This window comes from Lampris incognitus, chromosome 20 (genome assembly GCF_029633865.1).
Source record: "Lampris incognitus isolate fLamInc1 chromosome 20, fLamInc1.hap2, whole genome shotgun sequence".
Classification (NCBI taxonomy): Eukaryota; Metazoa; Chordata; class Actinopteri; order Lampriformes; family Lampridae; genus Lampris; species Lampris incognitus.
The window spans coordinates 1,477,250-1,504,424 of record NC_079230.1 but is presented as its reverse complement, the minus strand read 5'-3'; the positions used below and the strand labels follow the sequence as shown (position 1 = coordinate 1,504,424).

General features: G+C 44.1%; 1 protein-coding gene across 1 annotated transcript; it reads right to left on the bottom strand.

The window, feature by feature from the left end:
- Window positions 1-7,278: 7,278 nt before the first annotated feature.
- Window positions 7,279-13,408, bottom strand: nppcl2 (natriuretic peptide C-like 2). The gene is made up of 2 exons (XM_056299969.1): window positions 13,295-13,408; window positions 7,279-7,684 (listed from the first exon to the last, which is right to left on the bottom strand). Exons 1-2 carry the CDS (start codon window positions 13,406-13,408, stop codon window positions 7,361-7,363), a joined length of 438 nt encoding a protein of 145 aa, XP_056155944.1. The 3' UTR covers window positions 7,279-7,360.
- Window positions 13,409-27,175: the final 13,767 nt, after the last annotated feature.

Here is a 27,175-nt window from a genome sequence, read left to right as displayed (position 1 = left end):
TGGAACCCCCCTCGGGCCCATCGTCAGCAGCATAAACTCGGTCACGTACAACATTGCCAAACATATAGCCAACATCTTGACCCCTTTAGTGGGCGAAACACCTCACCATATCCAAAACTCCACTGACTTCGTGGACAAGGTCCAAGGCGTAAAACTGGAACCGGATGAAACCATGGTATCCTACGATGTGACCTCGTTATTCACCTGCATCCCAACCATGGAGGCTTTGGAAACTGTGAGGCAACGTTTGCTACGGGACGACACCCTTCACGATAGGACCAACCTCAGCCCAGACCAGATTTGCCAACTACTGGACCTTTGCCTGAACACTACATATTTCCAATTCAGGGGCCAGTTTTACAGACAGAAACACGGCTGTGCAATGGGCTCACCAGTATCGCCCATTGTGGCCAACTTATATATGGAAGAGGTAGAACACAGGGCCCTGAACTCCTTCAGAGGAACACCTCCGAGCCACTGGTTCAGATATGTGGACGACACATGGGTCAAAATCCAAACACAAGAGGTGCAAGCGTTTACCAACCACATCAACTCAGTGGACAAGAACATTAAGTTCACAAAGGAAGACGTAAAGAACAACAGTTTGCCCTTCTTGGACTGTGACGTCCACATTGGGGAAGACAGGAGCCTCCACATTGGGGTTTACAGGAAACCTACTCACACACAGACCAATATCTACTTTTCGACTCACACCACCCTCTGGAACACAAACTGAGCGTCATCAGAACTCTGCAACACAGAGCTGACAATGTGCCCAGCAGCACTCAGGCCCAACGAGAAGAACACAAACACCCGAGGGGAGCTTTAAAAACCCTGCGGCTACCCCAGTTGGACCTTTGTGAAAACTGCAACACGTTCCAAAAAGACCAACCAGGTGAGCGACGAGGAGAAAAGGAACAGAAGGAAGAGCACAGTCATCCCGTATGTTTCTGGGGTCTCCGAGAAACTCAGGAGAACTTTCAACAAACACCGCATCCCGGTATACTTCAAACCCAGCAACACACTCCGACAAAGACTGGTTCATCCCAAAGACCGTGTACCACACACCCGGAAAAGCAGTCTGGTGTATGCTGTACAATGCAATGAGGACTGCACTGACCTATACATAGGAGAAACCAAACAACCACTACACAAACGGATGGCCCAACACAGAAGGCCAAACTCCTCAGGACAAGACTCAGCAGTCTATCTACACCTAAAGGAGAAGACACACTCCTTCCAGGACAGCAACGTACACATTTTGGACAGGAAAGATAGATGGTTAGAAAGAGGGGTGAAGGAAGCCATCTATGTGAAACTGGAAAAACCATCCCTCAACAGAGGAGGAGGTCTGCGACACCACCTATCTCCCACTTACAATGCCGTCCTTTCATCTCTACCCAGGAGACTCAAGAAGCCTAGCCTCCAAGAACAACAGTCGCTCACTAATGGCTCCAACAACTCTCATGACCACTGAACAATGAAGTCGAAACTAACACCCCCAACGACCGTCGCTGCTAAACAAATGCAAATCCATAGCTCCGATAACGACGGGCGCGGCCAAACATCTGTACACAAAAGAGCCACTCATATCTATAGCTCTGACAACGACTCCTAGAGGATAAATATCTGAGTTTCATCACCAGCCAGTCAGACTAGCTTGGTCTAGTCAGAAAGGCACAAACTGAGGAAGCGTCTTGGATGAGAGGCGAAACGTCTTAACGGATATATACCAAGTCCAGTTGCACTTGAGTCAACTCCTTTGGACTTACACATTTTAATTAATAAACATGTCCACCAAAAAAAGGGAGGGAAAATATTTGCTTGTTTCATAGATAAAAAAAAAGCCTTCAATTCCATCTGGCATGAAGGACTTTTCTACAAAATCTTTCAAAGTGGACTAGGGAGTAAGGTTTATGATCTTATAAAATGTATGTGCAGACACAACCAGTGTGCTGTGAAAACTGGAAATCAAATAACAGAGTATTTTACCCAAGAATGCGGTGTGAAGCAAGGATGCTGTTTAAGCCCAACATTATTCAACCTGTACATAAATGAATTGCAGACCAGCTGGACCGTTCTGCGGCTCCAGGCCTCACACTCTATGATGCAGAGATTAATCCATATCTGCATCAGGAAGTTTCAGTATGGCAATACACGCACCAAAAGAAAAAGCATGCCGGGCAATGTATGCATTAAAAACCAAACTATTAAACATTAAGATTCCAGTTAGAGTCTGGACAAAAATATTTGATTAAGTTCTTTTACCCATAGCTTTGTAGGGAAGTGAGGTCTGGGGCCGCTCAGTGGATTGGAGCATGGCTCATGGGACAAACGCCCGATAGACGCCCTGCACACTGAATTCTGCAGAAAGAATTTAAATGTTCAAAGGAAGACACCAAATAAGGCCTGCCGAGCAGAACTGGGGCGTTTCCCACTACAGTTAAACATCCAAAAACGGGCCGTAACATTTTGGACGCATCTAAATTCAAGCCCAAAAGACACCCTTCCATTCAAGGCATTAAAAACCCAAGAGCTGAACCCTGAAAACAGTCCCCTCAGTCAGCTGATGGTGAAGCTAACCAACCAAGCTCCCATCAGCACCGCCTCAAAACACAGCAGAATAACACAAGTTATGAATCAGTCAAAAGATCTGTATTTGGAACACTGGAGAAATGAAACTATAACCCAGAGTAGACTAAACTGTTATTTGACCCGAAACAGAGAATATGAATGGAGAATGGTTTTTATTATTAGAGCGGGAGCGTCTGTAAAGAACCCAATTTCCCCTCGGGAATGAATAAAGTATTCTGATTCTGATTCTGAAATATTATTTTCTGTTTATTTCGCAGTTGAAGAGGAATGTTTTGGATCATGTGGTAAAACCTGCACGTGAAACCACGGGCGCCCGGCACGAGCCACTCTAGCGAGGCAGAATGAAAAATAACACAATTAAAAGCCTCGCTGGAGTCCGGCGCTCTCTACTGCCGCAAAGGGCATTCATTCATTCATTCGTTCGTTCATCCGTTCATTCACCCTGTCTTATAGTGAAGAGTAACTACACTGAAAGTCACCCCTCCTCCTCCCACACATACACAGTGGTTGCATTGAGTCAGAAGACCTTTCAGAAGCCAACATATTAATAGCGTTTTAACCCCCCCCACCCCCAACCGCAAACAGGGGACCCCCATAACTCGCCACTCAACTCGAGCACTGGTTTGTGTAAATGAGCGAGCTGCCCGGACACCACGCGAGACACAGTGGCACGTGGATACGGCCGCAGTGTCATCAGTCCACTTGGGAGAAATAAGCAGCCGTGTTGTTCACATTAATACTCACCCCACATCTTCACTAGAGAGTCCAGCAGGTCTGCAGGCCGCAGTGGTCTCGTCTCAGGGTCTTGGTACCATGTCAGGCCAACGGTAACGCTGGTGGTAGCACGTGCTGGTTGGCAACACTGCTTTTTTCTTTTTTTGTTTCTATCATTATTGTTTTATTGCAGACAGAATCGTGCGTTTTTATTAGAAATGGCTTGCAGGGGGAATATGATGCACTAACTGCATTTTCACTCCAAGTGACTCGCGGAGTCATCCATTTACACCAGCAAAACAGCACCGGAGTACCAACACCAGCACACTGAAAGAGTTTTTACTTTTATTTTTTATTAAACAAGTTGTATAGAAGATACAATATTCAGTATTCAAATATATCTGTCAAACAAGAACAACAAATACAAACAACAGAGTTGTTAATACAACCAACAATAAAACAGAGAAACCAATTTGAATGGAGCCAGGGGGAATCTTCCAGTAAAGACAGTCCGTAGATCATAGACATTCAATAGACCATCTTCGCAGCTTTCTTATTTTTGCAGTCAGTGATGGTGTTAATGTATTGTTTGGTGTCATTTTCAAAATCTAAAAACAGGGGTTTAGAATGACTAAATTTTGACTTATGAGTGTGATACTGTGCTAAAATAATCAATAAATGTATGATATGGAACTCTTTACTTTTGTTACTATTATTAACGTGAATACAAAACAATTGATTTTCCCAAGAAAGAGACAAGTCAGGGGCACCATTATCAATAACATATCGTGATAGGTCTTTCCAGCATGGGACAGTATAAGGACATTGCCAGAGCAGGTGCAGCACAGTTTCAGGGTGCAATTCACATAAAGAGCATTTTACACACAAGTCTTTCTGAAACTCATTAACTAGATAGGTGCTTACAGGATAGAATCTATGTAACATTTTATAAGAATTTTCCCTTATTTTATTAGTAAGAAGATATTTGTACAGGACACACCATATATTTTCCAATTCAAGTTGCCAACAAATGTAGACCAGTAGGAGACAGCAGAAGGTGTACAAGTAATGTCAGATTGAAATAAGGAACGCATATTAAGGTTATTGTTCCTTAAGATGGTAGACAAGCAGACTTTACCCACGAAAGTTAATTTAGCATCAAGTGCCGTCAAGGATGCTGGTCCTTCAGAACTCCTTAGGAGGGTCAGAATTCCAGAAGGAACTGCGTCCATGACCGTTGCAAACTCCTTTGGGGTAACAGGAATACCGTAGGCATTAAGGAATTCAGAATACCTTTACAGGAGACCATTAGCATTAAGTAATTGGTTGACTAACATGATACCATTGCTGAACCACTTTCGATAGAATAAAGACATATTCTTAAATTTAATGAGTTGATTATTCCAAATGAAACAGTTGTGTGGAGAGAAATTGTGCTTGTAAATTAAAGACCATGACAGAAGCATCTGTCTGTGGAATTTAGCTAGCTTTAAGGCAAGTTTCTCTATCTTGTAATCACATAAAATGACAAAGTTAAGACCAGCGATCCTGGAAAAAATATAAAGTTCCAAATAGAAGTGGGGTTGTTCAGAAAATGCTTTATCCAATTAATCGTAAAGATATTATTAAGAGTAGTAAAATCAAGAAAATGGAGCCCCTCCCCAGAGTCATATGTATTCATAATGACAGACCTCTTAACATAAGGACTCCTGTTTTTCATAAGAGGTTGAAGAGTAATGTATCTGCTGCACGGCAAGTCTGCTTATTGACAAACAGAGGGACTGCTGCAAAAGTGAGACGGGATAAACCTTCTGCTTCGGCTAATCATACTCACACTTTTAAAGACAAGTCTCTTCGCAACCAACGGTTAAGCTTTTTCTTCGTTTTCTCAACAATAGGGTTAAAGTTTTCATAACGTCTTCTTAATTCCTCATAATGATAATCCCTAGATAGGTCATGCTTTCCTTAACCGGTATGTTAGAGATATGGAGTATGGTACACTCTTTAAGAGAAAAAGCTCACATTTGTTCAAATTCAAACAAAGACCAGAGACTGCAAAAAAACATCCTGTGGTTTTAATAGCAGTGGGAACTTGACGAGCATTCTTAAGAAACAGGGTAGTGTCGTCAGCAAACTGACTAATCATAGCGTCTGTCCCTGCAGTGGAAACCCCTGTCATAAGGCTGGCTGACAACACCGCTGCAGCAGCGGCTCACTAGTCAGCAGCGTCATCAATTCGTCACTCTGTTTGACTTGTTGAGTGACAACTGATTTTTATGCACGTGGTTAGCCTGGCATGCGCTGAAATGATTAAATCTATTGGAGCAGTTACCATGGAAACCAATTCGGCCGTGTTAATGTGCAAAGCCTGTGTGTGTTCAGAGGCTCTGATTCACTCCCACGTGGTAATAACGGAAATGGTCATGTTAGGTGCAGCAAAATAACTTGGTAGTTTCTGGTGACCATTCCACTGCTGTCGACAAACTATTATCTGCATACTGACGAAGGTCTGTCGCTGGTCCGCTTACTGCCAGTAGTCTCAAACGGCCCATGTCACAGCTTTTTGTAATACACGTGTGAATAAGTTAATCGTTGTAAATCACATTTCGGTGGCCTTACGCATACGAAATAGGGAGCGACTGTCCAGGAAACGGCTTGTGTTCTGTTGCAACAGGTGTCTGACATTCAGATTTGACCAGAAATGTAAAGCGCCGCGAGTGGCTGTTGCAACTAGAAAAGCGCTGTATGCAACTTGATTGATTGGTGGATTGGTGGATTGGTTGATTGAATTGAATTGATTGATTGATTGATTACAAAACTTACAGGATATGCTTCATAACAATGTTTAACCACAGGTGTAAAACTATTTGGAAATGACTCGATAGGGGGCGCCACCAGTTCCAAACATGTGCATGGGCCTGGCGCAGACTTGATCATAAATGTATGACAGTTTGTCCAAACATCACCAAACTTGGTGGATCTTTTTGATGAAGCTGTTGCAGATTTCAGCTTCTAACAGTCTATGTTGGCTTGAACCCTGGAATCAACACTTGAAGCTGTGCTTCTACATTTACTGTGCCTCGCAAGCCCCTACTGAACGTTTTCTGGATGACCTGCATGTTGTCAGGGGAAAGTACCTTTGCAGCCTCAGCTTGGATCCTCCTAACGGTTTAAGCTTCACACAAAAGGCAGTTGTTTATGGGTGGTTTGGTGGCTGCACCATTTCATACCAGGTCTCTTCAGAGATGTTTCTGCGTATGATTCTGCTGCGGGAGCTGACTGGTGTGACGTCACTTTAAAGCCGCAGCAGGATTTATGAAAAACCTGTCATTTTTAAAAGCTACCTAAGCTTTTACTGCAGGTTTTCTGTGGCAGATGAAGGACCTTGCTCGCGCGAAGTTAGGTGGACTTTTTGCTTAGGGAAAGGAGTGTGTGGATCCAGACCAGCAGGTTCGTTGTTACGCACATGTCCCTTTAACCCCCTCTCAACTCAAACACACTGTTAATGATGTTAGACCGTTTATTCTGAGCACACAATATCACACATTACGCACACAACACATGCGATTTACTTGGTTACACACCATCATTTAAATGAGATGTATGTAAGGTAGGAATTCTGCAGCGTCATAAATGAACACACACACACACACACACACACACACACACACACACACACTCAAACACACACACTCACAACACACACACACACACACACACACACACACACACACACACACACACACACACACACACACAGAGTTTTATACTAGCTGGCTTGGAACCAGGAGTCAAAAGTGAAAGGTCATATGTTGGTCTCCAGCATGGAGTCCCTGACTGGCCAGATAGTCCTAGAGGTCAGAGGTCATGCAAGGTCATCTTAGGGTCACCAGCAGTGACATCACAGAGGTCAAGGGTCATGTTAGGGGCCTCTTTGAAGGTTGAGTCAAGTTTTTAGCAAGGTGGCATTTCAACACAAGCACATTAGATTTCATAGAAATAGTTCTGTAGTAGTCGGTCGAACTCTCTCGCTCTCGCTCTCTCTCTCACCCTAACACCCTAGCCCGCTGATGGAGCCGATACGGTCTATCTTCATCCCAAAGCATCCTCTTCCACCAATCATGGACTTCCTGTTCCGCCCCCTAAGCTTCCTGTGTCTGTGGAGGAAACCCAGGAAGAACTGTGGAATCACTTCCTGTCCCACAGCCAATCCTCCTGCAACCTCCTGGTTCTTGATCAATGGTCTGGAGGAGGAGGAGGAGGAGGAAAAGAGAGAGTGGGTGGGATTTTGGCCTGAGCCCTCTGTGAAGTCATCAGATTTGGGAACAGCCAGGATGAGAGAAGACAGATGCGAACCAAACAGATTCTGTAAGACCTGCAGACAGACAGACAGACAGAAAGAGACCAGACATTGACTAAGCAAAAGGCAAATTGGATTCCTACCTAAAGTCAGTTGAATTCCCCTGAGGACTGGATTGGATTTAGTAAGTGACAGTAGTGTCGACAGTATGACATACTGTTTGGTAGAGAAGTAACCTAATTTAACCAAACCTCCATCTCACTCTCATAAACGGTTTACTGACAGGTTGGTATGAGAAGTAACCTAACTTGACCAACCCTCCATCTCACTCTCATGGACGATTTCCTGACAGGTTGATATGAGAAGTAACCTAACTTGTCCAACCCTCCATCTCACTCTCATGGACGGTTTACTGACAGGTTGGTATGAGAAGTAACCTAACTTGACGAACCCTCCATCTCACTCTCATAAACGGTTTACTGACAGGTTGATATGAGAAGTAACCTAACTTGTCCAACCCTCCATCTCACTCTTATGGATGGTTTACTGACAGGTTGGTATGAGAAGTAACCTAACTTGTCCAACCCTCCATCTCACTCTCATAAACGGTTTACTGACAGGTTGATATGAGAAGGAACCTAACTTGACGAACCCTCCATCTCACTCTCATAAACGGTTTACTGACAGGTTGATATGAGAAGTAACCTAACTTGTCCAACCCTCCATCTCACTCTCATGGATGGTTTACTGACAGGTTGGTATGAGAAGTAACCTAACTTGTCCAACCCTCCATCTCACTCTCATAAACGGTTTACTGACAGGTTGATATGAGAAGGAACCTAACTTGACGAACCCTCCATCTCACTCTCATAAACGGTTTACTGACAGGTTGATATGAGAAGTAACCTAACTTGTCCAACCCTCCATCTCACTCTCATGGATAGTTTACTGACAGGTTGGTATGAGAAGTAACCTAACTTGTCCAACCCTCCATCTCACTCTCATAAACGGTTTACTGACAGGTTGATATGAGAAGGAACCTAACTTGACGAACCCTCCATCTCACTCTCATAAACGGTTTACTGACAGGTTGATATGAGAAGTAACCTAACTTGTCCAACCCTCCATCTCACTCTCATGGACGGTTTACTGACAGGTTGGTATGAGAAGTAACCTAACTTGTCCAACCCTCCATCTCACTCTCATGGACGGTTTACTGACAGGTTGGTATGAGAAGGAACCTAACTTGACCGACCCTCCATCTCACTCTCATGGACGGTTCACTGACAGGTTGGTATGAGAAGGAACCTAACTTGACCAACCCTCCATCTCACTCTCATAAACGGTTTACTGACAGGTTGGTATGAGAAGGAACCTAACTTGACTAACCCTCCATCTCACTCTCATAAACGGTTTACTGACTGGTTGATATGAGAAGGAACGACCAACTGGACGACCAACTGTCATTTGCTGCAAACGTTGCATCAGTTGTCTGTGAATGTTCTCATTCATCCAGGTCATGGTTATCCAAAGGAATTGAATCAAGTGCAACTGGACTTGGTATATATCCGTTAAGACGTTTCGCCTCTCATCCAAGAGGCTTCATCAGTTCGTGCCTTTCTGACTAGACCAAGCTAGTCTGACTGACTGGTGATGAAACTCAGATATTTATCCTCTTTGGAGTCGTTATCAGAGCTATTGATGTCCATGGCTCTTTGTGTTCCGATGTTTAGCCACGCCCGCCGTTATCAGAGCTATTGATGTGCATGGCTCTTTGTGATCCGATGTTTAGCAGCGACGTTCGCTGGGGGTGTTAGTTTCGACTTCGTTAGTGCTCCATTCAGTGGTCATTCATTTGAATCGGTTGCTCGCTCCTGCGGATTTCTCCTCTATAACATCAGGAGGATTCGCCCATTCCTCACCGACGAGACGGCACGGGTTCTCATCCAGGCTCTGGTCATCTCCCGGCTGGACTACGGCAACTCCCTCCTTGCTGGCGCCCCGGCATCGGCCATCAGACGTCTGGAGCTTGTTCAGAAAGCTGCAGCTCGTCTGGTGTTCGACCGCCCTAATTTCTCCCACACAGCTCCCCTTCTCATGTCCCTACACTGGCTCCCAGTAGCTGCTCGCATCCAGTTTAAGACTCTGGTGCTAGCCTACAGGGCAGTGAAAGGAACAGCTCCTTCCTATCTCCAGGCCATGGTCAAGCCTTATACCCCCGCCCGACCACTTCGCTCTGCTGCCTCGGGACGCCTGGTTGCCCCGTCGCTCAGAGGCCCCTGCTGCCGATCGACCCGGTCCCGGCTCGGTTCTGTCCTGGCCCCACAGTGGTGGAATGAACTCCCCACTGATGTTAGGACAGCGGAGTCCTGCCCATCTTTCAGCGCAGGTTGAAAACTCACCTCTTCAAGAACTACTACCCCGTTACTTGTTCTTAGCACTTATTGTATTCACTCATTTAAAATAAATCTCTTTCTTGCACTTTTACTTTAGCACTGGTTTTGCTCTTAGGTGCTTGTTTAGATGCACTTATGACCTCTGATGACTAGTAGTTCTCCTGATCTCCTACATTACATGATGCTCTTACTGTAAGTCGCTTTGGATAAAAATGTCGGCTAAATGACTGTAATGTACTGAACTGTAATGTAATGTAATTTAATGCAATGTACTGTAATGTAATGCCATGTCATGTCATGTCACGTCATGTCATGTACTGTACTGTACTGTACTGTACTGTAATGTAAAATAAAATGACAAAGTGTTCCTGATTCCTGATTCTTTCGTCCTGATGTTGCCGTCACTCGGGATTGCTACATGGATCACTACTGCTGTCTTCTGTTGCTAGTTGACCAACACAATGTTTGGTTTGTTAGCCAGCACCTGCTTGAAAGTCTGGAACTTGAAGTCCCACAGGATCTTAGCTCTGCCATTCTCAACCACCTTTGGCGGTGTCTCCCATTGGGACTTGGGGACTTCCAGCCTGTATTCAGTACAGATGTTCCTGTACACTATCCCAGCCACCTGGTTATGCATTTCAGTGTACGTTTTCCAAGCTGGCATCTTGAACGCTGCAAATAAATGCCGGAATGTCTCAGGGGCATTTTTGCACAGCCTGTATCTTCGGTCTTGTCCGGTGTGGTAGACCCCTGCCTCAACTGGTCTGATCATGAGTGCCTCTTCTTTTGCAGCTATGATCAGGGCCTCAGAGCCTCTGTGCTGTCCTCCAGTCCAGCCTTTTCCTGCCACTGGTGATATTTCTCAATAACAGCAACGTCTTCTATCTGTGGATGGTATAGCCAATGGAAGGACCTAACTTGACCAACCCTCCATCTCATTCTCATGGATGGTTCACTGACAGGTTGGTATGAGAAGTAACCTAACTTGACCATCCCTCCATCTCACTCTCATGGACGGTTTACTGACAGGTTGATATGTGAAGTAACCTAACTTGACCAACCCTCCATCTCACTCTCATGGACGATTTCCTGACAGGCTGACATGAGAAGTAACCTAACTTGACCAACCCTCCATCTCACTCTCATGGACGATTTCCTGACAGGTTGACATGAGAAGTAACCTAACTTGACCAACCCTCCATCTCACTCTCATGGACGGTTTACTGACAGGTTGGTATGAGAAATAACCTAACTTGACCAACCCTCCATCTCACTCTCATGGATGGTTTACTGACAGGTTGGTATGAGAAGTAACCTAACTTGACCAACTCTCCATCTCACTCTCATGGACGGTTTTCTGACAGGTTGATATGAGAAGTAACCTAACTTGACGAACCCTCCATCTCACTCTCATGGACGGTTTTCTGACAGGTTGGTATGAGAAGTAACCTAACTTGACCAACTCTCCATCTCACTCTCATGGACGGTTTTCTGACAGGTTGGTATGAGAAGTAACCTAACTTGACCAACCCTCCATCTTACTCTCAGGGACGGTTCACTGACAGGTTGGTATGAGAAGTAACCTAACTTGACCAACCCTCTATCTCACTCTCGTGGACGGTTTACTGACAGGTTGGTATGAGAAGTAACCTAACTTGACCAACCCTCCATCTCACTCTCATGGACGGTTTACTGACAGGTTGGTATGAGAAGTAACCTAACTTGACCAACCCTCCATCTAACGCTCATGAACGGTTCACTGACAGATTGGTATGAGAAGTAACCTAACTTGACCAACCCTCCATCTCACTCTCATAAACGGTTTTCTGACAGGTTGGTATGAGAAGTAACCTAACTTGACCAACCCTCCATCTTACTCTCAGGGATGGTTCACTGACAGGTTGGTATGAGAAGTAACCTAACTTGACCAACCCTCCATCTCACTCTCCCCCCTCTGTTTTCTGCTGCCTGAGTTACTCACTCAGCGGTTTGTTACTGGGGGCCCTTTTTTTGATGTACTCGTGGATACTATCCAGCTGCTATCAGCTGGATAGTATCAGTGGGCTTTCTCACCGGAGTTCAGGGTTCAAACTCTTGTTGGTAGGAGTCTCCAGTCAGAGTCTGTAGTTTAGACTCCTAATACCATACAAGACAGCTACATCAGACATGAGTGAGAATAACATTAACAGTCAAGTCAAGTCAGTTTTATTTGTGTAGCCCAATATCACAAATTACACGTGCCTCGGGGGGCTTTACAGAAACACAACATCCTGTCCTTACACCCTCACATCGGATAAGGAACAACTCCCTAAACCCTTTAAAACGGAGAAGAAATAGGAAGAAATCTCAGGGAGAGCACCAGAGGAGGATCTCTCTCCCAAGACGCACAACGTGACATGATGTTGTCTTTACACAACTTAGACAACACAACATTGAAAGATGACAATAATTATAAAATATATGAAGAATATGATGAGGATGCCAAGCAGTGTCTAGACATCAGCAGAACAGCCCAGGACCTGAGCCACGTGACCAGCATCACTTTGCTCTATGCCTTCATCGCATCCAGACTTGCAACTGGTTGGGGGCAAGCCTGCCTCCATCGCACCAAATCATCTCAAGTAAAGTAGGCTGGAGTCATGTGTGCTGTGTTTGAGCAGAGCTGATGTCAAACAGTCATCCAAGTTCTCAACGTTGAGCCTTAGAAAGATTTTCACCCGTTCATAGCGTCTCGTCTTCTTTGGTAGGTCTGAATATCACATACCCTTTTACTCCATCGCCAGACTAAGTGGTGGGCTCTCGTCTGCCAGTTAAAAGGATTCATTTCATTCATCTATTTGATTCTATTTCCCATCTATTCATTTGCACCATTGTGGGCAGACATTCAGCCATGAATAAATGTCTGTATTATTGAAAGTTGTTGTATGTGTGTTTCCCTAAAAGCAAAGACGGAAATCCCTGTAAACGAGAATTTAAAGCTTCAGGTGTGAAACTGATGAATTTGGTTTACCCAAATTTCCTATGGACGTCACAGGGGGTGCCCCAAAATGTATAAGGAGGCCATTCATGATACCATAGCCATCACCCGCGACACCTGCACAGGAGACAGACAGCCTGATATGATAAAAACCAGGAGGTTCAGGACTGTAAAAAGGCCAATGACAGCTTCTGCTTCCTGGTTGGACTTTCTGGACTTTAAGTAAAACTCCCCCTCCCTCCTCCTCCTCCCATTCACATCCCCCTGACGATGATGATGATGAAAACGATGAAGATGAAGTTCTCCACTAACCTGCTTTTTGTCTCTTTGTCGAGCCGGTTGCGACCCCACGGTGAGAGTGAGGAAGAGGAGGATGAGGAGCAGGAAGAGAGGGATAAAAGAGGAGGATGAAGATGAAGCAGCCATCTTTGTCGAAGTGAAAAATGTCCACAGCTAAAAGTTCTCCCTCCACAGCCGGGAAGGTTGGGCTGAATATGTCCTGTGAATGACTGTTGCGGTCAGCGTTGTCCTCAGTAGAGGAACAGTCCACTTCCTGCAGGCTGGAAGGCTTCAGCGGTGTCCAGGCTTCTTGTCTGTCCTGTATGTCAGGACTGGTCTGAGGTCTGAGAGACAGAGACGCCGTTTTAAAGGATGCAATGGCGTGATGTCACACATTCTGATACTGTTACCCCCGACAACCATGAGTCACACACACACACACACACACACACACATGCAGGTAATAACACACTGTCTTATCTGTGGACTGTTATTAGTGTGACTGGTTAGTCTGACACCATTACTACATTACTACATTAGTACACTAGTACATTAGTACACTAATACATTACTACATTAGCACACTACTACATTAGTACATTAATATATTACTACATTACCACACCAGTACATTAGTACATTTATACATTATTACATTAATACATCACTACATAAATACATTAGTACATTAGTACACTAATACATTACTACATTAATACATTAGTACATTAATACATTACTACATTAGTACATTAATACATTGGTACACTAGTACATTAGTACATTAGTACACTAGTACATTAATATATTACTACATTAGTATATTACTACATTAGCACATTGGTACATTACTACATTACTACATTGGTACACTAGTACATTAGTAAACTAATATATTACTACATTAGTACATTAATAAATTAGTACATATTAATACATTAGTACATTAGTACGAATAAACTCACATCGTACTGATTACTAATGCATTCATATAGCACAGTATTCATGTACTCATAATACTATATAGTACCATCTCATCTCATGTACTCATAATACTACAAACCCCAATCCCAGTGAAGTTGGGACGTGGTGTAAAAGGTGAATAAAAACAGAACACAATGATCTGCAAATCCTTCCCCACCTCTGTTCAGCTGAATCCACTACAAAGACCAGATGTTTAATGTTCACACTGATAAACTTTATTGGTTTTGAGAATATTCCCTCATTGTGAATGTGATGCTGCAACACGCTCCAGAGCAGGTGGGACAGGGGCAACAACAGACTGGGAAAGATGAGGAATGTTCAAAAACCCCTGTGGGGAACATTCCACAGGTGAACAGGTTAACTGGGAACAGGTGAGTGTCCTGATCGGGTATAAGAGGAGCATCCCTGAAGAAAGGCTCAGTCGTTCACAAGCAAGGATGGGGCGAGGGTCCCCACTTTGTGAACAACTGTGTGAGCAAACAGTCCAACAGTTTAAGAACAACGTTCCTCAACGTACAACTGCAAGGAATGTAGGGATTTCCTCATCTCCAGTCCATAATATCATCACAAGAGTCAGAGAATCCAGAGAAATCTCTGCACGTAAGCTGCAAGGCCCAAAACCAACACTGAATGCCCGTGACCTTCGACCCCTCAGGCGGCCCTGCATTACAAACCCACATCATTGTGTAAAGGCTATGACCACGTGGGCTCAGGAGCACTTGGGAAAACCATCGTCAGTTAACACAGTTGGTCGCTACATCTACAAGTGCAAGTTAAAACTCCACCATGCAAAGCCAAAGCCAGATATCAACACCACCCAGAAACACCGCCCGCCGGCTTCTCTGGCCCGAGCTCATCTGAGATGGACTGACCCAAAGTGGACAAGTGTGCTGTGGTCTGATGAGTCCACACTTCACATTGTTTCTGGACATCATGGATGTGGTGTCCTCCGGGCTAAAGAGGAAGAGGACCGTCCAGATTGTTCTCAGCCCAGAGTCCAAAAGCCAGCATCTGTGATGGTATGGGGGGTGTTAGTGCCCATGGCATCATGGGTAACTTGCACATCTGTGAAGGCACCATTAATGCTGAAAGGTACATACAGGTTTTGGAGCAACATGTGCTGCCATCCAAGCGAGGTCTTTTTCAGGGACGTCCCTGCTTATTTCAGCAAGACAATGCCAAGCCACATTCTGCAGGTGGTCCACCAGCGGGGCTTCGTAGTAAAAGAGTGGGGGTACTGGACTGGCCTGCCTGCAGTCCAGACCGGTCTCCCACTGAACATGTGTGGCGCATCATGAAGCACAAAATACCACAACGGAGACCCCGGACTGGTGAGCAACTGAAGTCGTACATCAGCAAGGATGGGAAAGAATTCCACCTACAAAGCTTCAACAAGTAGTGTCCTCAGTTCCCAAACGCTTACTGGGTGGTGTTAAAAGGAAAGGTGGAGTAACACAGTGGGGAACATGCCACCGTCCCACCTGCTCTGGAACGTGTTGCAGCATCACATTCACAATGAGGGAATATTTGCAAAAAACAATAAAGTTTATCAGTGTGAACATTAAACATCTGGTCTTTGTAGTGGATTCAGCTGAACAGAGGTGGGGAAGGATTTGCAGATCATTGTGTTGTGTTATTATTCACCTTTTACACCACGTCCCAACTTCACTGGGATTGGGGTTTGTATATAGTACCATCTCATCTCATGTACTCATAATACTATATACCTTCTCATCTCATGTACTCATAATACTATATACCATCTCATCTCATGTACTCATAATACTATATACCATCTCATCTCATGCACTCATAATACTATATAGTACCATCTCATCTCATGTACTCATAATACTATATACCATTTCATCTCATGTACTCATAATACTATATACCATCTCATCTCATGCACTCATAATACTATATAGTACCATCTCATCTCATGTACTCATACTATATACCTTCTCATCTCATGTACTCATAAAACTATATAGTACCATCTCATCTCATGTACTCATATTATATACCTTCTCATCTCATGTACTCATAAAACTATATAGTACCATCTCATCTCATGTACTCATAATACTATATACCATCTCATCTCATGTACTCATAATACTATATACCTTCTCATCCCATGTACTCATACTATATACCTTCTCATCTCATGTACTCATAATACTATATACCTTCTCATCTCATGTACTCATAATACTATATAGTACCATTTCATCTCATGTACTCACAATACTATATACCTTCTCATCTCATGTACTCATAATACTATATAGTACCATCTCATCTCATGTACTCATAATACTATATACCTTCTCATCTCATGTACTCATAATACTATATAGTACCATTTCATCTCATGTACTCATAATACTATATACCTTCTCATCTCATGTACTCATAAAACTATATAGTACCATCTCATCTCATGTACTCATAATACTATATACCTTCTCATCTCATGTACTCATAATACTATATAGTACCATCTCATCTCATGTACTCATAATACTATATAGTACCATTTCATCTCATGTACTCATAATACTATATACCTTCTCATCTCATGTACTCATAATACTATATAGTACCATCTCATCTCATGTACTCATACTAGATACCTTCTCATCTCATGTACTCATAATACTATATAGTACCATCTCATCTCATGTACTCATAATACTATATACCTTCTCATCTCATGTACTCATAATACTATATACCAGCTCATCCCAGCTCATCATTAGTACTAATAAACTCACATCGTACTCATTACTAATACATTCATACAGCACAGTATTCTTGTACTCATAATACTATATACCATCACATCTCATGTACTCATAATACTATATACCATTTCATCTCATGTACTCATAATACTATATACCTTCTCATCTCATGTACTCATAATACTATATGCCATCTCATCCCAGCTCATCATTAGTACTAATAAACTCACATTGTACTGATTACTAATACATTCATACAGCAGAGTATTCTTGTACTCATAATACTATATACCTTCTCATCTCATGTACTCATAATACTATATAGTACCATCTCATCTCATGTACTCATACTAGATACCTTCTCATCTCATGTACTCATAATACTATATAGTACCATCTCATCTCATGTACTCATAATACTATATACCTTCTCATCTCATGTACTCATAATACTATATACCAGCTCATCCCAGCTCATCATTAGTACTAATAAACTCACATCGTACTCATTACTAATACATTCATACAGCACAGTATTCTTGTACTCATAATACTATATACCATCACATCTCATGTACTCATATTATATACCATTTCATCTCATGTACTCATAATACTATATACCTTCTCATCTCATGTACTCATAACACTATATGCCATCTCATCCCAGCTCATCATTAGTACTAATAAACTCACATTGTACTGATTACTAATACATTCATACAGCAGAGTATTCTTGTACTCATAATACTATATAGTACCATCTCATCTCATGTACTCATAATACTATATAGTACCATCTCATCTGATTAATCTGATACGATGTAATATGATGTTGATATTAAAGTAGGTTGTCTGCAGGATGAGAGGCTGTTACTATGGTTACAACCATACAGCTGTTCGACAGACAGATACTTCCCTTTCTCTCGCGCCGTCTCTATCTCGCTTTAATATCAAGCCAATGTGACCCCTGACCTCTGTGGTACCGCCCCCTTGTAAAGGGTTGCTGCGGTGACTAGGTGGTCATTAAGAACTATTTCCAGTTGAAGGGGCGGAGCCAAAGAGTTCCCACTGGCCTGCTTGTCGCCATGGAAACCGTATAGGTGAGAGAGCGACAGAAATAAAGCGAGAGACAGAGCTTGTGTGTGTGTGTGACGTCAGAAGAGAAGTTTGCTCTGAACAGAGACAAAGATGTTGGGGTGGTCATAAAACACACACTGAGAAAGGCTCATCAATCACCTGCCGAGAGAGAAAGGAGTCGCCACTCTAAACTCTTTATCACTGCTCAGTGTGTGTGTCTCTGTGTGTGTGTGTGTGTATGTTCCCTGCAAAGGGATGCATGATGCCAACCTGAGATACCCCCCCCCCCCAACACACACACACACACACACACACTCCTGTAGTATTGCAGCTTGGAAGCTAACTGTAGCTTCCAGCTACTGACCAGAGCTAGGCAACCAAGTTTTCCCCTTAAACTTTTCAACCAATCAGCTCTGACGTCAGAGCAGGCCAGCGTGTATGTGTGTGTGTGAGAAAGAGGCCGTAGATGAGCATTTTAAGCACCTCAGTCTCTGTATCCTGACCCCCCCCCCCCCCACACACTGCACACACACCTTATTCCCTCAAGTCTCACTCGCGGTTTTAAGAAAGGTCCTAACCGTGTATGTTTCATCCTTCCACTAAAGCAGCTGATTTCACAAACCCGAGCTGCGCCTCTATTCCATACAAGTAGCACATGCTCTGTTCCACCAAAGCATGTGCTACTGCTGCACCTTAGTAGTCATCAACTACTGCCAAAACATAGTCCAGTAGTCCATTCATTGCGGGACTTTTTTTTTCACCCAATAACAACGATCAATTCTCATCAATTCACTACTACTAGTACTACTTTCAGCTGCTCCCGTTAGGGGGCGCCACAGCGGATCATCCGTTTCCATGTCTTCCTGTCCTCTGCGTCTTCCTCTGTCACACCAGCCCCCTGCGTGTCCTCCCTCATCCATAAACCTCCTCTTTGGCCTTCCTCTTCTCCTCTTCTCTGGCAGCTCCATATTCAGCCTCCTTCTCCCAGTATACCCAGCATCTCTCCTCCACACAAGTCCACACCATCTCCATCTTGTCTCTCTTGCTTTGTCTCCAAACCGTCCAACCTGAGTGGTCCCTCTAATATACTCGTTCCTAATCCTGTCCTTCTTCATCACTCCCAGTGAAAATCTTATCATCTTCATCTCTGCCACCTCCAGCTCCTCCTCCTGTCTTTTCACCAGTGCCACTGTCTCCAAACCATACAACATAGCTGGTCTCACCACCATCTTGTAAACCTTCCCTTTAACTCTTGCTGGTACCCTTCTGTCACACATCACTCCTGACACTCTTCTCCACCCACTCCACCCTGCCTGCACTCTCTTCTTCACCTCTCTACTACACCCCCCGTTACTTTGGACAGTTGACCCCAAGTATTTAAACTCATATGCCTTCATCACCCCTTCCCAAATCAATTTTCAAATCAATTTTATTTGTATAGCTCAATATCACAAATTACAAATTTGCCTCAGTGGGCTTAACAGCAACACAACATCCTGTCCTTAGACCCTCTCATCGGATAAGGAACAACTCCCTAAAAAACCCTTTAACAGGGAGAAAAAATAGGAAGAACCCTCAGGGAGAGCAGCAGAGGAGGGATCTCTCTCCCAAGACGGACAGCGTGCAATAGATGTTGTGTTTACGCAATTTACATAATACAACATTGTTACAACAAATATTGAAAGAAGATAACAGCATTATAATGGACTTATAAAATTTATGAAGAATATGATGCACAGGATGCCAAGCAGTATCCAGACGCCATCGGAATAGTCCAGGACCCAAACCACGCGACCAGCATCATCATGTAAAAAAAACAAAAACTTATGTGAGCAGAGGAAGGGCAGGCAGCGTCCAAGTGGTGACCACCGTCACCACGGAGACCTGGGAAGAGAACTGACTGCACGTGCACACAAGAGAGACTCACATGACACCATTCACATAGAAAAAGAGAAAGGAGAAGATGTCATTCAGAGAGAGAGAAAAGACATGTTAGAGAAGAGAACAGTTTACAATAGTCATTAGTCATAATCAATTAAGCCATCAACTAGACATAATCTATACTCTATAGTCTATACTCTATAATCTGTACTCTATAATCTGTACTCTATAATCTCGTCGGCAGAACAGTGGTTGGTAAATTCATTGAGACAGAAACCAACCCACCATCCAGTACAGGTTGTGAAGCACTCAATTTAAAGGCAACTAATTGTAAACTAAGGCCAAAAGATGAGTTTTAAGTTTGGATTTAAAGGACTCAACAGACTCTGATTGTCTGATGGCAGCAGGCAGGTTATTCCACAACAATGGAGCCCGATAGGAAAAGGCCCTGCTGCCACCAGCTGACTTCTGTTTAACTTTGGGTACACACAGGAGTCCTGTATTTTGAGAACGAAGAGCTCAAGGTGGAATGTACGGTTTAAGGAGATCAGACAGGTAGGATGGGGCAAGCCCATTTAGGATTTTATAAGTCAGCAGGAGCGCCTTGAAGTCTGATCTAACATGGATAGGAAGCCAATGAAGGGAGGGAAGAATTGGTGTAATATGGTCAAATGTTCTAGTTTTAGTTAGGATTCTAGCAGCAGCATTCTGAACCATATGAAGACTTTTAGTACTAGAACGTGGCAGACCTGAGAACAGAACATTACAGTAATCAAGTCTGGATGAAGCAAATGCATGTATTAGAGTCTCTGCGTCAGCCATGGAGAGAAAAGACCAAATTTTTAGCTATGTTACGTAAGTGAAAAAAGGCAGTCTTGGCGATTTCTTTAATGTGCTTATCAAAGGAAAGGCTGGAATCAAACGTAAGGCTGGAATCAAACGTAACACCAAGATTTTTGGCTGCCACACTTTGTGAAACCACAGAGTTGTCGATCGTTATCGTTACTTGATCAAATTGGTGTCTGTGTCTTGCAGGGCCATTGACCAGCATCTCGGTTTTATCCTAATTTAAAAGCAGAAAGTTAAGTGACATCCAGTTTTTCACAGCAGCCAAGCAGGCCTCTAAATTAGTGATGTGAGTATGATCATCAGCCCTTATAGGCACATACAACTGAGTATCATCAGCATAGCAATGGACATTTATTCCATAACTGCGTATAATTTGGCCAAGAGGTGTAATGTAAAGAGACAAAAGTAGAGGGCCAAGAACTGAGCCCTGAGGCACACCATATTTAACGTCATAAAATTTTGATATATTACTATAGCAGACACAATGTGTTCTTCAAGATAAGTAGGACTTAAGCCAAGAGAGCACTAAGCCAGAGACACCAAAATTACTATTTCATCTATCTAATAGTATACAGTGATCAATGGTGTCAAGGGCTGCACTGAGGTCCAGTAGTAGAAGCACAGAAGTGGAATCAGAGTCCATAGCTAGTAAAAGATCATTCACCACTCTGGTCAGAGCAGTTTCAGTGGAGTGACAGGGCCTGAAAGCCGACTGAAAAGGTTCATATAGATGGTTTTCTTTTTATATGGGTCGAAAGTTGTTGATACACAACTCTCTCTAGTACTTTAGAAAAGAATGGAAGATTAGAGATTGGTCGATAGTTACTGAGAGACCCTGGATCGAGGTGCGGTTTTTTAAGTAGATGTTTAACCACAGCTGTTTTAAAACTGCTGGGCACAATGCCAGTAATAAGTGATACATTAATGATGTCTAGCATTGTAGGTCCAAGAAAAGGCCAGAGGTCTTTAAAAAGTTTTGCTGGTAAGGGGTTAAGTAGGCAAGCAGTTGGTTTAGAAGCTGACACAAACTTAGTCCAAGTATCAAGAGAGCTAGTCTCAAAAGCTGTAATAACTGGAACTGTCAGTGACTCACTGTGTAGATATGAATTAGGTAAGACAGGATCTGCAGGAGTAGACGGAGTTGAAGAACTAATTTTGTTTAAGATCTCATCAACCTTATTGCAGAAAAAATCTAGAAACTCATAGGCTGTGAATAGCGAGCAGCTAATAGACGGCTGCTTTTTAGTAAGTTTAGATACAGTGTCAAAAATAAGTCTGGAGTTATGTTTATTAACATTGATTAAGTGAGAGAGATATGCTGCTTTTGCAGCAGATAAAGCACACTTGTATTTCAATAAACACTCATGCCACGATAGGTAAAAACTTCCAATTTTGATTTTCGCCATTTACGTTCCAGTCTCCTCTAGGTCCGCTTAAGAGCACGTGTCTCATCATTAAACCAGGGTGTAGGCCACTTTAGTTGCCTAGCTCTGGTAGTGAGAGGTGCAACTGAATCGAAGAGACTAGAGAGGGCCACATTTAAGTCACTAGTGAAATTTCCAACAGAGTCAGTTACCACACTGAAAGGAGCCAAGACTTCAGGCAGCTGCTGGCCAAATGCAGCTACAGTGGAGGGACCAATGTGGCGAGTGGCAGTTACATCTGTGCTGACATTAACTGGACAGGCCAATAATGCTTCAAATTACATGAGAAAATGATCAGACACAGCAGATGTGGTTGGTAAGACATTCAGATCAGAAACAGCTATTCCTTTAGATAAAACCAAATCAAGGGTGTTACCACTGCAATGAGTCGACTCTTGGACAAACTGAGTGAACCCAAAAGTATCAACTAGTGCCAGAAAGGCTTTACTTAGAGGATCAGCAGCCTTATTTAGATGAATATTGAAATCATCAAGAATTAGAATCTCATCAGTGAGTAACGAGGCCTGAGACAAATTCTGCAAGAAAAAACAAGTAACAGCCGGACTGAGCCGAGTCAGAACTGAGCCGAGTCTCTTCATGGCTGAGGGAGATGGACCAAGAACAAGAGCCTCAAAAGACTGGAATTTAGATTCGAGTCTAGAAGTCAGATTGAAAATAGATTTATATATTAAGGCAACACCCCCACCTTGTTTATTTGTCCGAGCTAAATGGGCATAAGTATAGTCAGGTGGGGAAGCTACATCTAAGGGAAGGAAAACATTTGGTTTCAGCCATGTTTCACATAACCCAATCATATCAAAACTATGTTCAAGATCAGATCATTTATTAGTAAGGCTTTGAAAGACAGTGCTCTGATATTTATGAAACCAAATTTAAGCGTCTTGTGGAAGTGATCAGTAGTAGGCAGAGCTTTAGAGCTACCAATAGGTGAAAGATTAACTGGAATTAGACACCTTGTTGACAGTTTTGGCAACCAACGCTTTGGACAATGTGGTCACATTCTTGATAACATTAGCTGTTTGGTTTTGTAGATATTAGGTACTTTGTTGCACATCTCACCACTACCAGTGGTAGGAATAATTACTAGATTATTGTGATTCACACATTTAGGAGAGGAGAGCTTGGGAGCAATACAGCAGGGTAGGGAGACAGTCTCAATGTTATAGACCAAGCTATCAGGCTGATAATCTACACAATGATAAATTCCTTGACTAATCATATTAATTAAACTACTTGACTCCACATCCGTACTAGATTTAAACCTAGCAGGCTCTCTAATCACCGGCAACCTGCCGAATGATAAGTCCCTAGTGTCAAACTAAACGTAAACAGCTATCTATATTGCTACATAATATAGTAGGGTGAATGCCATCTGCTTTCAGCAGGTAAGGGCGGCCCCAGAAAGAAGGCCAGTTATCAACGAAGCCGAATCCCTGCTCATTACAGTAACGCGCCAGCCAGTAGTTCATTGAGGTGAGCCTACTGTACATCTCATCATTACCCCTCACAGGTAAGGGACCAGAGACAATTAATCGATGCCGACACATCTTTCTGGCAAACTCAAGTGTTCTGACTAGGCTGGCTTTTGTGATCTCTGATTGCTTCATCCTAGCATTATTGGTGCCGACATGAATAACAATGCTGCTGAAAGTAGTGGTGCTGTGTGCCTGGGTTCCCTGACTCTCCCTCCGTGGTGCCAGCACCCTAAGATTAGCCTCTATGTCGGAGACTCTGGCCCCGGGTAAGCAGTGAACCAAGGCTGGCGAAGCTAATCTAACATTGCGGGTAATGGAGTCTCCTATCACTAGCGTGCGTTGCTTTACTCTGTCGACAGAAGTGGGAGAAGCACGATGGCCGGTAGGACTACCAACAGGGCTGGTGAGTGGTGAAAACCGGTTTGTAGTCGGTAGAGGTGACTGCAGACCAGGCCACACGACCGGTGGCTTGCTCTTGCGAGCCTTCCCACGCCGGTAAACAGCGACAAACTCCGCCGTATCTGCCGACGAAGCTGAGCTAGTGCTAACAATAGCAGGCCTGCTGTCAGGCCCGGGGCTACTGAGCTAGTGCTAACAATAGCAGGCCTGCTGTCAGGCCCGGGGCTACTGAGCTAGTGCTAACAATAGCAGACCTGCTGTCAGGCCTGGGGCTACTGAGCTAGTGCTAACAACTGCAGGCCTGCTGTCAGGCCCGGGGCTACTGAGCTAGTGCTAACAATAGCAGGCCTGCTGTCAGGCCCGGGGCTACTGAGCTAGTGCTAACAATAGCAGGCCTGCTGCCAGGCCCGGGGCTAAGGCTATCTGGAGGGCCCGTCACGTCTAACGTAATCCTAGCCGAAAGCAGCTGCTCTAACTCACGGACACGTCTCTCTAGTAGAGACAACCTGTCTGTAACTACGGAGCAGTCACCACAAACCATCGTTTTAACGAGGCTGCTTGGACTGCGAATGTAACAGAACTAACTGCTAAGCTAGGCTAAGCTCAAAGCTAGTAACAAACTAGGACCGAGAAGCTACCTACTAAACACAAGATTCGTATTAGAAAGAAAACTAGAGAATCTAGTTATAAGTGAACTAAGCACAGAAAATAGCTAAATCAGAACAAAATGAGGAGGTTAGGGCAGAATATAGAGAAGAACTAGTAAGAAAATAAAAGGTTGTCGATCTCACGAAGCCGCTGCTCACGAAGGCGGAAGCTGGAAACAGCTGGCAGTGGTCAGTCAGCCCGGTGGAAGTGGGCGGATCAAATTGTCCCCACCCCCCACCCTTACATTGCTTCTCACTATTATTTTGCCCATTTCTTTTCTCTGTTTCCTTCTTCTACATCATCAATGCTTAAGATGACGTTACCTGTCTTTTTTTTACTCTCATGTTTTCCCATCTTGTCATTATCCTGCATTTTTGCAGCTGTTTTTTTCTTTTGCTTCCAGCTGTTTTACAGCAAAACTACCAGTTTCAGGAAATCCAAATTTCTTTTCTCACATCGACAGCTGTTTGCAGAAGTCATCACCATGTCTTTCACACATGATTTTTACACATCCTGTGAGACAAGACTTGTCAGTCCAAAGTGCGTTGTTTCTTCCCCATTCTTCTAATCTGCAGTCACTCTTACCCGGACATATCCTGTCATGACCATACCATTCAGTTGACATTATTCATTATTTCCTTTGCCAGTGGGTCATCACCACTAAGTGAATGTCATTACCTTCAGATGTCTTCACGTGGTCTTCAATACTGTGTCCTCGTTTCAATAAAAAGCCATATCACACAATTCCTTTCCCCACAATAGTCTCTTTTCAACCCCAGGAGTCGGCTACGAGCTGTCCTCGGGGAGGTAGACTTCCTGGGTCTTAGGCGATTTGTCAACCCCTTCACCAGACTGGCTGGCCAGATTGAATCCGTGCAGAGAGTGGGATAAAGAAGAATATGAGTTAGGCCCTCCGGACGAGTCCCCAAATTGTCATGGCAATTACTTAATGCCACTCTGACATTAAATGAGGAGCGAGACAAAATTCTCTTACAGTGTTGTCACACAATTTTAATATATGTTCAATGAACAGGCGTACAAGCTCAGCCCGGCCTCGGAGCACACCCTCTTTATACCATGCAGGAGAACAACGCCCATTGCTTTGATCACAGTGATGTGTACCCAGAGTCTCCTTTCATCCTGTCTTTTTCTTTTAAATAAATCTATTAAACTCTTGTCAAATAACTCCCCTGGCTCACGTTTCCACAGGAAGGAGATAGTCATAACACCAGCTTCCTTCAAACTCGTGTCGGCTGCTCTCGCCGTTTTACAGGCTGAAGCCTCCTCGCTGGATTACATCTCCTTCAGGCCGCGAAGGGAGAATGCTTTCAGTGGCTTGGTTGCAGGCGCCCGGATGGGCCAGAGGGGTCGCTGGAGAACGACGAGTCCCCGAACACTACACCGATCTACACCCACTATCCCTCGGGTAAGGGTGGCCTAATGAAGGCCTTCCCCCGTGGACGCTCTGGCCGGGACCGGTTACGGCGAGTCTGGGATACGAACCTCCCAGCCACGTGACGAGCGGACTGCAAGAGTGGCGGGTTAGTCCGCCGCTCGGCCACCAGAGCGGCTTACCTTTCATCTGTCTTGATGGAGATTACATATGTTGGTGAACTGTCAGCCTGATGGGTAAAACAACTGGCATGTTGTTCCAAGAGGTCATCCCCAATTTGTCCAATCCTTCTGCAAAAACCCTAGGACTGCTTCTCGTGACACTGGAATGGCTCCTTCCTCTGTTATCGGGCCCTTACCATTTGGCAGAAGAGGCACTTTTAAACCCCCTCTTTGTCCTACTACACATGAGCCCCCAGGCATCTGTTCAAACAATATAACCATGGTATAGCTGATTTGTGGTCAAAGACTAAAAGTAAGTAACCTACATATCTGAATTGCTCTCACAGCCAACACCAGCCTCTGGAAGGATTTCATGACCACAGACGTTGGGGCAATGGGCCCGTAGTCATTTAATCCTGTGATACGGGGTTTCTTGGGGAGCGGGCTGATAGTGGAACTCTTGAAGCAGGAGGGGACTTCACACAGCTCCGGTGATCTGTTGAAGATCAGTGTGGAAATGGGGGTCAGCTGGTCAGCACAGACTTTAAGACAGGAGGGTGACACGCCATCTGGGCCTGGCGCCTTCCTGGTCTTCTGTCTCTGGAAGAGCTGGCACATGTCCTCAACACAGATCCTGAGTGTGGGTGGGGGTTCGGTGGGGAGGGGAGAGGGGCTGGTAGGCAGTGACGTTGTGATTGTGTGTTGTGGCTGGAGAGGGTGAGGGGTGTGAAGGTGTGCTTATCAAACCTGCAGTAAAACCCATTTAGGTTATCAGACAGTTGATGGTTCCCTGGGGGGGGGGGGTAGTGTGACGTGTAACGTGTAATGTGCACGGATAAATAGACTCGA

What these genes read in the sequence shown, in the direction of transcription:
- nppcl2 (XM_056299969.1), bottom strand. Translation starts at nt 13,408, where the DNA reads ATGGCTGCTTCATCTTCATCCTCCTCTTTTATCCCTCTCTTCCTGCTC. An exon ending in GACAAAGAGACAAAAAGCAG is followed by an intron (nt 7,685 to 13,294) that starts GTTAGTGGAGAA and finishes GTCTGTCTGCAG; the next exon opens with GTCTTACAGAATCTGTTTGG.